Genomic DNA, 12716 nt, shown 5'->3' with positions numbered 1-12716 from the left:
AAAATAAAAAAATTCAAAATAAAAAGTAATATTTTTAAAAACCACGTATTAGTAGTGGAGAATAATAATTAAGAAAAAAATTGAAAAACGAAAAACGTGGGGCGCATGAAATACATAACAGTACATATACACATACATATACGCATTTTCTTACTCATCCACATACATATGCATAGACACAAGCATATTCCACATCCACATTCAGATACAATTACAATTGCAGATATACATACACATATTCTCAAGAGCACACATACACACACTAATATAACCTTAGTATATTAGTGTGTGTATATTAGTGTATTAGTTATTATATTAACCTTATATTAACCTTAGTATATTAGTGTATCTTAATTATTATTATACATAATAATAATTAAGAAAAAAATTGAAAAACGAAAAACGTGGGGCTCATGAAATGCATAACAGTACATATACACATACATATACACATTTTCTTACTCATCCACATACATATGCATATGCACAAGCATATTCCACATCCACATACATATGCATATGCACAAGCATATTCCACATCCACATTCAGATACAATTACAATTACAGATATACATACACATATCCTCAAGAGCACGCATACACACACTAATATAACATTAGTAGTGGGGAATAATAATTAAGAAAAAAATTGAAAAACGAAAAACGTGGGGCGCATGAAATACATAACAGTACATATACACATACATATACACATTTTCTTACTCATCCACATACATATGCATATACACAAGCATATTCCACATCCACATTCAGATACAATTACAATTACAGATATACATACACATATTCTCAAGAGCACACATACACACACTAATATAACATTACTGTTATGTATTTCATGCGTCCCACGTTTTTCGTTTTTCAATTTTTTTTTAATTATTATTCTCCACTACTAAAACGTGGCTTTTAAAAATATTATTTTTTTTACGTTGAAGTTTATTAAACAAAACATGAGCCAAACAAACAAATAGTTCAGAATCTGTAAGATTTTAAAAGTACTATTTTTGACTAGTAGTTAGTTACCCTTTCCTTCTGAAATATTCTTATTATAGGAAAAAATTTTATGCTTAAAAGTACCAAAAGTTGATGCTTATTTTAAAACTATTTATTCATTTCATACTGCTATCTAGAAAATTTGCCCATAGGTAAATATAGAAAATTTTTCTAGATGGCAATATGAAATGCATAAATGGATAAAAATTAAGATTTCTACCTTTTAGACATGAAATAATGCTAACGTCCAAACTGTTGTTTCCATCACCTCAAAATTAGTCACATTCGATTCAACGTAGAAGGAAAATCGGTAATAGACAATACCTTATTTGTCTTGTTACGATAATTTAGTTCTTCTCTCCATTTACCTCAATTTCACTATCTTGCCGAAACCCTAAGTTTAAAATCTGAAAATATAGATCATCAAGACTTCTTGGTATGGAATATAGGTAAAGTGGAATGCGTGAACCGGGTTTATTTTTACACAAACGGGAAATATTAATTTCTGCTTTAACTGTTGTGTGTTCTTAATTAATGTACAAAATTTTTACTAACTTATTTACTCTGTAATGGATTCGATTGAAGTTTGTTACCCTCTTCAAATGTTTAAGTTTGTAAGTAATTTTAAAACTTTAGCTTTGATAAACCTTCTGAAACTTTAAAAAAAAAAATCGAAATTAATTTGTGTAAGGTTAAGACATAAACCATTAAGATTGAGTCCGAATAAGCCGAAAAAAATAGATCAAAAGTTATTCAGGGTGTTCACTTTTTTGTTTTGCGCATTGCACAAAGTTAAAAAAATAGTAAAAACCATAGCTGTTAGCAAAATTTTAATCACCAGTTTGATTCTTTTTGAATTGTTCCTGTCACTATAATTTGAACAATTGCCGTTGAGCTCTTTAATTTTTTTTAATGCAAGGAGAGTGCTATATAAATGTTGCAATTACTATTTTTTTATGATCACTGATATTTTATTTAATGATTAACAAATTAACCAAAATAGGCAATTTAATTGTTATAATTTTATTAGCGATTTTCGTAATCGGTTGTAATTATTTGTATTGAGCTTGAATTGTGAGTGGTTTCTTAAAAATTAGAAATTCGGTGCAGTGAAATTTTTGTAAGTTGTCCATTCGGAGTACATTACTTAGTCAACCTTGACAGGTTATAGAAAGGATGAATAAATGTTTTAATTATTTCCTACGAGTATATAATTGTATTCAGCTTACCAATAAAATTATATACACATAAAATTATATTTTTTAACATGACTTTAAAGTTTTATTATGCATTAAAATATGACAATTATCAGAATAAATTACTATTCATTACGTAAATTTCGTTTCAAACCACTTAGTTAAAATAAACATTGGGTACATTGTTTTATAGTATTAAGTCCCCTTTAAACATAATTATTTTTCTTTCAAAGTTTTAGAGTGGCTTTACCACTTCAGTGCCTTTAACAAAAATTATTTTAACAGATATCTAAAGATGAAAATTTCAATCAAGGACAACAAAAGGTCAAATATAAATAAGAATGAAATTTATTAATATGTAAATGCTGCTTGAGCAAATAGAATAAATAAATTTCTGATAGAAAAATTAAATATGATTCGATGCATTTTTAAAGACTCTTCTGATATTAAAAAAACTAATAAAATATCATACTTTTATGTAGAATGTCATAACTTTATTCGAATTAACTGATCAGAAATGACTGTAAAATAGTACGAAATGATAGATCGTAAGTAAAGGTATTTGTAAATAAACACAAGAAAAAAAAATTAGTGGAATGAACTCAACAATATGATAGTCATAAAAAGGGAAGGAAAACTTTTTGAAACAACTCACGAAATCTAGCGATCCCATAAAAAGTTATAATTACAATGAATACATTATAAAGAATTGATGAAATATAAAACAGAGAGCAAATTCGATAAATTTTGAATCAAGGTCACGTACGTTTTTCCAGCTGTTTTTAATAGTTTTTATTCCAAATATAAGCATAATTTACTGTAGAATTCTTTGTAAAACATTTCCGAATAGAAAAGAAACTTCAGAATCTCTTTTTAAAATTTATACAAGATGAAAGCTTTCTTTTTATTCGTCACATTGGCTGTTGCTGTTGCAGTATGCCAAGGTAAGCTAAACTTTTTATAAAAAAAAACTCATGCAGAAATATCTTGAAGATTTGTTATAAAGTTGTCTTTTTCAAAAATTAAAACCAAGTTCGGAGCAAATTTTAGAAATATTCTCCTGAGTTTTGTGTGCTGCTGTGACATTTAATGAGTAAACAAAATTTGTCCGTTTAAAGCAATTGAAAAAATTAAATATTAATTTTTGATATAACTGAAAATATTATGCTTTAATATTGACAATTTATTACTTTAATTTGTTTACTATTAGTTTTACTTTAGAAAAATCAAAATTAAAAACAAATAATTTAATTTACTTAAAACAAAGTAAGATGTATAAAATAATCATGTTTTTGAGACACGTTGCGTTAAAGCTTTGAAGTAATTCAAGTTTCAGCATACCTCGCCTTCTAATTCGGATACAAGCATAAATCTTAATTTTAACGTGAATTAATAGCATTACTTTTTTTAATAAAACACACACAAAAAAAGACCATGGTTCCTAGTTTTGATCATAATTCAAAATATATGCCTTTGAACAATTTTCCTTTAATATTTATTGCCTGCACTTAACGTTCTATTGCCTGCACTGCGTTTTTAAAATCTAACGTAATTTGTTTTTGATTTCGTACTATTACCTTACATTTCTGAATAATCCGAGAAGTTTTGGAAAAATTTCGAATCCTTAAGTAGCTTATAATCGGTTTGTTGACTTTGCAAAGTATCACGCGTATCACTTAAAGGCTTATACAAATCATATATATGTATATACATAAAATGATAGTTGAAAATAAAATGATTAAAATTTAAAAGGAAACTCATAAAAAGGACAATAAGAAAGGTATATTTCCTTAAAGATGTTTTTTGATCTCTCATTTTCTTTATGAAATACCAAAAGAAATCCTTTCTGCTATACATTCAAACCTTCAGAATTTGGTTAGCTTCCGCTATTTGTATGTGATTCGCGTTGGCTTTTTCCCAATTTGAACTGCTGATGATGTGAATACTGACTGGTATAGCTTGTCTAAAGTAGGAACTCCCCTAGCCATTCATCTGGACCCGTGGCGGTGACTATGGTAACGAGGTATAACTATTTAACGTAAGGGTGTGGTATCACTGTTTAGGCTCGGGGATGCGAGAGAAAGGTAATCTTTTTCTCCGGTCTTTTGTGTTGGCCCTAGAGTGAAAGTTAAGTTACCAACCCTGAAATGCGCTATTCTTGCTTCTATAAAGCAGATGGCCTCAGACTTTGTGGCAGGGGGAGTTCTTACCGTAGACAAACTAAGTTGAAAAGCGCGAGAGAAAAAGAGGGGAAAAACAAAGGTAACAATAAAAGAATCGGTGGGACACTCAATCAGTTTTCATTTTTAAATAAAAGATTAACAAATATGCTAAGATAGCTCGATATTCCAAAAAGGAAGTTCCAGTTACTCACAAAGATTGCTTGTCGATTTTTTTACGTCGCTTAACATTTAAAGTTCGGGTAAATTTTCAAAAATTCAAAACAAAATATGTTTGATTGTCTAAAGAAATTAAAAGGAATTTAATATCGACTATTTGGAACACCGCAAATATAGGAATTTTTCTTTGTAGCATAATAATCACTCCTGAAAAGTTTTTTGGTTATTTTATTACATGTTACCTGTCTCATGCAACCAGCTGGTACAAATTTTTAAATAAGCAGCTTTTCAAGTATTTCATAATTGAAAATCGTAGAGTCAATAATTAAAAAAATGTAAATAGAAATTTCGCTTATAGAAGTTATGCTAACTTGCGTATTTGTTTCTAGAATGCGTTTTTATTTCACCATTTAAACTATTAGTTTTGCGAGATTTATTAGGCATTTCATTTTCTCTCGCTATATCGTCTGTATTTATTTTTTAAACATTTCGTAACGATGCTGGAACGGCTGGTACGGTTTCATCATATCGTAAGCTGAAACAATAAAAAACCCATTTTTTCTAAAATTGCACGCCAACAACTCAAAGAGAGGTTTGAAAAAATGGCAGTATAATCTCAAAAATATAAGCAAACTGTAACAAAAAACGCTTAGCCAATCAGTGAAACCATTCAAAAGATATCAAAAAAGGTTTCTCAACAAGGAAATTTTGAATTTTCGATTTTACCCCCGAATTACATTGCGCTGGAAAGTGGGGATTGTTTTCAAACCAGGGTATAAAAATTTGCAAGCTGTCGAAAAAAAAAGGACGAAAAAACACGATTCAAATCTGTGTTCCAATTCTTAAGTTATTAGGGAATATACATACAGACAAACTTTCGCTTGTCTAGCCGAGGTAGCTCAGGGAATAGAGCGTTTGTCTTCCATTGTGGCAACCCGGGTTCAAATTCCAGCGTTGGTTGGTTAGTACGAATTTCGCACCTGGTTCGCACCGACCACAGTGCTAACGTAAAATATCCTCAGTGATAGACGGATTATGGGTAAGAGTCCCCTAGCCTTCAGGCTAACAGTGGGAAGTTTTCGAGATTTTCCTCTCCATGCAACGCAAATGCAGGTTAGTTACATCAAAAATTCCTCCACGAAGACGAACTTCTCCCTATACTTGATCCAGGAGTTCCCTGGTCTTCCGGATCGTGTTACAAATTGCAAAGATGAGGAGGTAAACATTTGTCGTCTTAAACCTAAAATCGGATCAGCTGTTCAACGACGGTCATAAACTAACATTAAATAACAAGACAGCCGAAGTTGTAGTTGTAGTTCATTTACGTTTATCTTTAAGGACGTTTCAAAGACATGCCATCACAATTTTGATTCAATGCGGAGGGGATAGCTCCCTCGCCTTGGTAGTAAAACGACCTGTGAGCGAAGTCAAGCACTTTACGGTAGAGCAGTTTACTGAGGACTAATACCACACACCCTCGGTCCCTTCGTAGCCTGATCAAAGTGGTCACCTACCTGTGCCCTGACTGCAGCCAGTAATACTTGGCTTTGGGTTTCTACTGGGAACCGTGTCTTACGATTAGTCATCTGTGAGTTACCAGAAAAATAATTCTGGTGAAAATACCGTACAGTATGGGAATGATATTTCAGGTAAAAAAACATAATTCAAGTAGTAAAAACCAAAAAATACGGTATATAAACCATTCATTTGGGAATTTTCTCATATCGTAATTAATAGCTTACCGGAAATTCTGGTTTCAAATTTATAGTTCTTATTACCACGCATTTAGTAAAAAGTACAAAACTGAAAAGTAAATTTTACCGAATAAATTGTTTTTATGCCATGCTCTACGGTATCATGGTAAAATTACCTAATTTTTCCATAATTGATGAATTTTATCGCAGATTATAAAACCATATTTTATTGCTAATTTTACCAAAATCATTACCAAAGTGCTTCGGCGAAAATTACCGATCTTTTTGGTGTTTCCATAGAGTTAGAAACATAGTGAATTTTATCATAATCTGGTATTTTTGACTATACTTTTCTTCTTAGTGAACAGCCAGCTAACGATTTCCACCTTTCTGATCGCATTAATTATTATTTAATATTAGGCGCACCTCTCTCAGCTCGATTCACTCAATCAAGCTCCATGATTGCTACGCAGTCATTTTTGTCTACTGTTAATGCAGGACTATTCCATCAAAATTAAAAATTATTCTATTAAAAGATCCCTTGCATTTTATTGTTTAAACATATATTTAGTTCCATTTTTTTATTCCTGATATTTTTTGTCTGTTATTAGAGCAACTTGTTTTCTTTTTCTTCTTTTCTTTTTCTTAAAATTCGTATTTAATTTTCGGTTCAGTAAGTTAATCGGTTAATTAATATTTTTCGCCTCTGATTTTATTCATCAACAGCTCGAAATTCCGAACAATGCACGCAGAAAAATAATTCCTAACAATGCAACAGAATTTTAAAAATACTAGTTACTTTATATACATTATTTGAATTGCATATGCTGACTAGACACAGTTTTGCGAGAACTTTATAATGAAAGTAAACGTTATTTATTTAATGTATAATAACTGTAAAAAGGCAATTTAATATGCTTATCAAAAAGTTATACATAATATGTATAGCTGTATCTGTAGTATGATTAGATTAATATATAATATAATAAAAGACAATCACTTTCAGTCTAAAGCCTTTAATTTGGAACATTAATGAAAAACAAAAGGGTTAGAGTAGCAGAGAATAATATTAATAAGGTACGGTTAATTAATATCACTGGCGCACCATTAAAAACGAGTTAAATAAATAATTTGAAATTAGATAACTTTATAGCTTTCATTAATTTTAAGATGATGAGAATCAAAGTTATTTGTATTTTCTTTGTTTACTGACAACCATAATATGTTATTTTTATGTCTTATACGAATGTGCGAAATGACGAGATGATATTTATCTTTTTCACGACGTCTGGAAAAAACTTAAATTGATTGCCACATTTATATTTTATTCTTACTGAATTTGCATTTGACATTTACATCAAACATAAGGCTACATTTTTTAATTTACAGAAGGAATTTCGAATATAGGCTTATTTCTTTGGTTAGCACAATATGAAGTTAAAGGTTCTACATGATTTGAGAGTTTATGACAGTTTTTATAACTTCCAATAATTCATTTTTTATTAAGTTCATTTTAAAAGATCACATGCTTAACAGACATCCATTGTAGATAGATTTGCTTTATTGAATGATTAAGAGTGAAGTTCATAACTTTTACGCATTCATCAACAGTTTTCCTCAGAATTAGTTCACACACCCCTTTCATAATATCTATAACTCCAATCCTTCAATTTTCCAAACACTGTAAGGCATTTCTGATCAAATTACGGTTTGGAGTACCGGTACTGTGGGTACCCGAAAAAGGCAATTTTACCGTTTAAATTTACAGTATTATATACACCGAAGAGCCATTACATTATGACCACCCTCAATCTATGACAATGGGCTCGCTCTGTATTTCATGGTTTCTCGCCCAGGAACAATGTTTTCATGGGGTACATTAGGACCCATAATCCTCATANCTTGAACATAGTTGCAGACCAGGTTCATCCATTCATGGCAACAATTTTTACTGCGGGGGATGGTGCTTACCCACAGGATAATACACCATGTCATGAGGGTCAAATCGTCATGGATTGGTTCGAGGAACATTCCAGTGACTTTCAAGTCATATCTTGGCCCCCAAATTCACCTGACCTTAATCCAATAGTGCATTTGTGGTCCTACTTGGAAAACCAAATTCGTGCTGCCACGCTACCTCCTCGCAATGTGAGGGAATTGCAGGACCAGTTGGTGAGCGCTTGGTACCAGATATCTCATACTACCTATCAGCACCTTGTGGAATCAATGCCACGGTGGGTGCTAGCAGTTTTGAGGGCGAAAAGTGGTCCTACATGTTATTAGTCATAATGTAATGGCTCTTCGGTGTATTTAATTAGAGTGATAAGTGATTTTGTGGTAATTATTACAGTAAAAGTTACTGTATATACGATTTCTTGTTTCATACATGTTCCGGTAAAAATAAATTTTCCGGTAAAAAGTACCGGCACGCTGAACACTGATACTTTTTACTGTAATTTATACCAAAATGTTTTACAATGACGAAGTGTAATCCATATTAGTAACTTTTTACTTTTTGTACATAGGGGGAAGTGGGGGAAGTATGAAATGTATTATTTATCTTATTCTTAATTACATTTTTAAAAACTTGAAAAAATAACAAATTCTATTCATTCAGAAGAGATTCTATTTATTTTTAAAACAAATGACTTACAAAAATTTTATTTTACAAACTTTCAAGTATAATTTTATCACATCAAAAGATGATTTTAGCAGGTTTTGGTGATTCCGTTCTTTCAGTTTTGGTACTAAAAAGCGACTGATTTCATAATCAAGTGATTTTATTAACGGTAGTCACTGAATTATTTTATTTTATTAAAAATTAAAATAATTAATCGTTATAGAACAGAAAGCACAGTGAGTCGGCTAACTTTTAGAAAATTACTTTCACCATATAGATTGTGTTTGGGTATTCTGTAAGTCATTCAGAAATAGAGTTACATTTAACGTTCTAATTGAGAATGTTTTTTTTTTAATGAGATGATATTAATTTTCTAAGCTGTATAAAAATACTTGTTTTTGTAGCTGGACAAGAGAATTGTGATGAAAGCAAGGGTGAAAAGTTTGGCACCTGTTACTCAGCCTGTCCTGATACTTGTTCAAACTACAAAGATCAAGGTCGTATCTGCACTTTGCAATGCATCATAGGTTGTGGATGTCCAAGTGGAACAGTTCGAAGAGAATCTGATCAACATTGTGTTAAACCTGAAGAATGCTGAAAGGTGCATAGTCTGAATGTTTTTCAATAAAACTTTTCAAACTATCTGCGTTTAATTTCCGTCCTACGCAATTTAGTTCTTAATACAGGATGCAGCAAGAAAAAAAACTTGTGTAAACAGTTTTTAACATGAATTTAATGAAAATAAATAAATTAACAAAATATAGCAAATAATAATAATATTAGGCTTTTACTAATAAATAAATTTAAGTGCTTCCAAAGTGGTCGTCTTTTGCAGCGATGCAGAGGTGCAAATGCTTATTGAAATCTTCAGCAATGGGTCGCAAGTCTTTTACTTTTAATCTATCTCATTCCCACTATAACGATTATTTCAGAAACTCCAAATTTTGTGTACAGAGCAAACGACAGATTTCCTTCTGTGAACAGCTCTAAAATAGCAGGTGTCTTTTGATTGACATTTTATAATTAGTGTAATGGACACTTCCATTTATAACAAAGTTCTTATGAAAGATTTTTACTTGTTTAGCATCTGCTGGAGTTTTCTTTCTTGAACAAAATTGTTCATTCCTACAGGGCAAATTAACCACTTTGGTTTCAATTTTATTTTTAGCACTATTCGATACTATTTTAGTCGAAAATCTTTTACGTTTCTCTGTAACTAATGTGTTAGTCCCCATTTTGTTGCCCACAATCTCTGGCAAACTTTTGCTACCTTTATTGGAATTAATCTTCATCTTTTCTTCCATAACTGATGATTCAGTTCTAACATGAATTTTACTATATTTTACTTCCGAAATCTTTTCAATTCTTACATCTTCACCTTTCTGGCAAACTTTATCATTTTCAACCAAAACCATTTCACAATTTTCCGACAAAAAATATCTGCATATGATGCTTCTTTCTGGCACTTTGGATGTGCTATTTCTTCTTCTACAATTTCTACCACAAAACTGACTCGATTGACTTGGCCATCATCTTTTTCTTCATTTTTCATCTCAATTTTTTCTTGGATGACTTGATATTCCTTTTCTTCTACCACCTTTACTATCTCTGTAGAAATTCCGTCGACCAATTCGTCTCATGGTACTGCACTTTTTATTTCTGTGTTTAGTACACATGGACTAACTTCCAATATCATATCTATTTCTGCTCCTACTATTTGATTCTGTTCCTTCCGATTCTAACACTTTCCATAATGTTTTCATCAAATTTTCCGAATTCCTTACGAAAATAAGCTTTATTTCTTTTTCCTTTATTCTCTTCAAAACTTGGAGAACTCCAATTAGACACTGTTTTAAAAATATTTTCTTCCCAATCTATAGTCACATTCTTATTTACTTTAGTAATTGGTTCCATTTCTTCTGGTACAACTGTTGGCGAGACTATTGCTCTTTTGGAAGTCGATTGGCTTCTTTCAGAATTACTCCTGGCAACATTTCCATACTTAGTGCCACCTAATTTACCAATATTAAGCCAACTTGATTCTGTGCCCTTCGAAGTAACTGTTGTTTCAATAAAGGAATTTGGTGCTTTTCGGGAAACATTCGGCGATATATTTTTATAGTCGGATTGGTGGTTACTATATTTCCAACTTCTAGCGTAATTTTCTTTTCTGTAATCCAAATCTCGATGTCTACAGTATTTCTTAAAATGTCCTATTTCACCACAATAGAAACATTCACTTTCAGATTTAAATTTCTTCACAATACTTGGCGAATTCCATTTCTTTTTAAAATGTTCCTTCTGCCGATCGTTATTACACGGAATATCTTGTGGATCATACTGAAAATTGCCAATGAGATTTTCTTTAAAGTAATAATATTCATCATCATAACTTTCTGGCCTTTCAGCAGGAATAAGCTGCAAAGCACACGAAAACCAAAGATCAAAATTCACCCTAAATCTCTTCGCTTTCTGTTCAAAGAGTTCGAAGTATCGTCGAATTCCACACTTTTTGGCATCAATTTTAAACATCTCATTCAGGAATTTTTCTTAAGTAAGAAATCCATAATAACAATAATGTTTAACTAAGGTAGACAACGTTAAAGAGCACAAAAATATTTTTGTGCTCTTTAACGTTGTCTACCTTAGTTTGTATTTTAGCACAAAGGTCGCCCACTTGTGTATTTAACAATAATGTTTGTCACCAATTCTTTCAAAAACTTAGTAAAACATTTCTGGAACGGATCCCACCGCTGCCACCAATTAAATATATATAGCTGTAGCGTATCACGCTATATTAAAGAACTGTTCAGTTTTTTTTATAAAAACTTTTATTAACAAACAACACAAACAGTAACAAATATGAATTACCCGTAACGGGATAGTGAAAAGATCATAAAACAGCAAGGGAAACCCGTAACGGGATATAAGGAAACTCACCCGTAGCGGGATAGATAAAATATTATAAAACAACTAGATAAAGTGCCCGTAACGGGATATATCAAATATTATAAAACAACTAGATAAAGTGCCCGTAACGGGATATATAAAAATTATAAAACAACTAGATAAAGTGCCCGTAACGGGATATACGAAAACTCAAATTCCACACAAAACTAATTCTAAAAAATCAACAACTTACTGGTGTTCTAATTTTATCGTCTGCTTTTATTATTTAAATTTATCTTCTTATGTGTTTATTTTATTTATGCTCTTGCCAGCCCGTTAGTTTTTAATATTTTTACTTTTATTCATGCTTTTGGAAACCAATTATCTTTCTTATATTTTTAGACTTCATAACTCAATTAAAAATGTAAAAAATTTATAAATTGAATGGCACTCCATTTTTTTCTTTAATACGGCTGAAGAGTTTTATTGCAAAAACGCAATAAAGTGCAAATTAATGGAATTTTACCAATATTTGCTATTAGGTTATGCTGGTGCAAAAAAATTTACAATAATTGGCTGAAATAGTGGCTTTCTTGCAGCAAATTGTCGTAAAATGTATAATTTCATATACATCATTAAGAAACATTTTTTGCACATAATATTTTTACTCTTATTTGATACTCTATGTACACAACTATTACATACATCACACATTAAGCATCGCTTGCATATTATTACATTAAAAATGAGAAAAAAGCATTTTTGTCAAAGCTAATAGCTAAGCATTAATTCCGGACTCTACTTTATAATGAAAAAAGAGTAATTTATTTTGTAAATGTATCGATCTTTTGCTAATATATGTTGTATTTAATTTTTTTAATGATTCGCTAATCAAGTAAAATAGCTTTTTCTTTCTTTAAGTCCTTTTTTCGTATAATCATTTGTTAATCTAATTTACTTTTA

General features: G+C 30.9%; 1 protein-coding gene across 1 annotated transcript; it reads left to right on the top strand.

The window, feature by feature from the left end:
- Window positions 1-2943: 2943 nt before the first annotated feature.
- LOC107436414 (chymotrypsin inhibitor) lies at window positions 2944-9506 on the top strand. Its single transcript, XM_016048124.3, has 2 exons — window positions 2944-3155; window positions 9269-9506. Exons 1-2 carry the CDS (start codon window positions 3101-3103, stop codon window positions 9460-9462), a joined length of 249 nt encoding a protein of 82 aa, XP_015903610.1. The 5' UTR covers window positions 2944-3100; the 3' UTR covers window positions 9463-9506.
- The last annotated feature ends 3210 nt before the right edge of the window (window positions 9507-12716 follow it).

The sequence above is a fragment of the Parasteatoda tepidariorum genome, chromosome 8 (genome assembly GCF_043381705.1).
Source record: "Parasteatoda tepidariorum isolate YZ-2023 chromosome 8, CAS_Ptep_4.0, whole genome shotgun sequence".
Classification (NCBI taxonomy): Eukaryota; Metazoa; Arthropoda; class Arachnida; order Araneae; family Theridiidae; genus Parasteatoda; species Parasteatoda tepidariorum.
The sequence above is the reverse complement of the archived record's forward strand: the minus strand, read 5'-3'. Positions and strand labels throughout refer to the sequence as shown.

Excerpts from the sequence above, each read along its gene's own strand:
- LOC107436414 (XM_016048124.3), top strand. The coding sequence starts at position 3,101 with ATGAAAGCTTTCTTTTTATTCGTCACATTGGCTGTTGCTGTTGCAGTA. Across the intron at positions 3,156-9,268 it reads TGCTGTTGCAGTATGCCAAG|CTGGACAAGAGAATTGTGAT; the intron begins GTAAGCTAAACT and ends TTGTTTTTGTAG.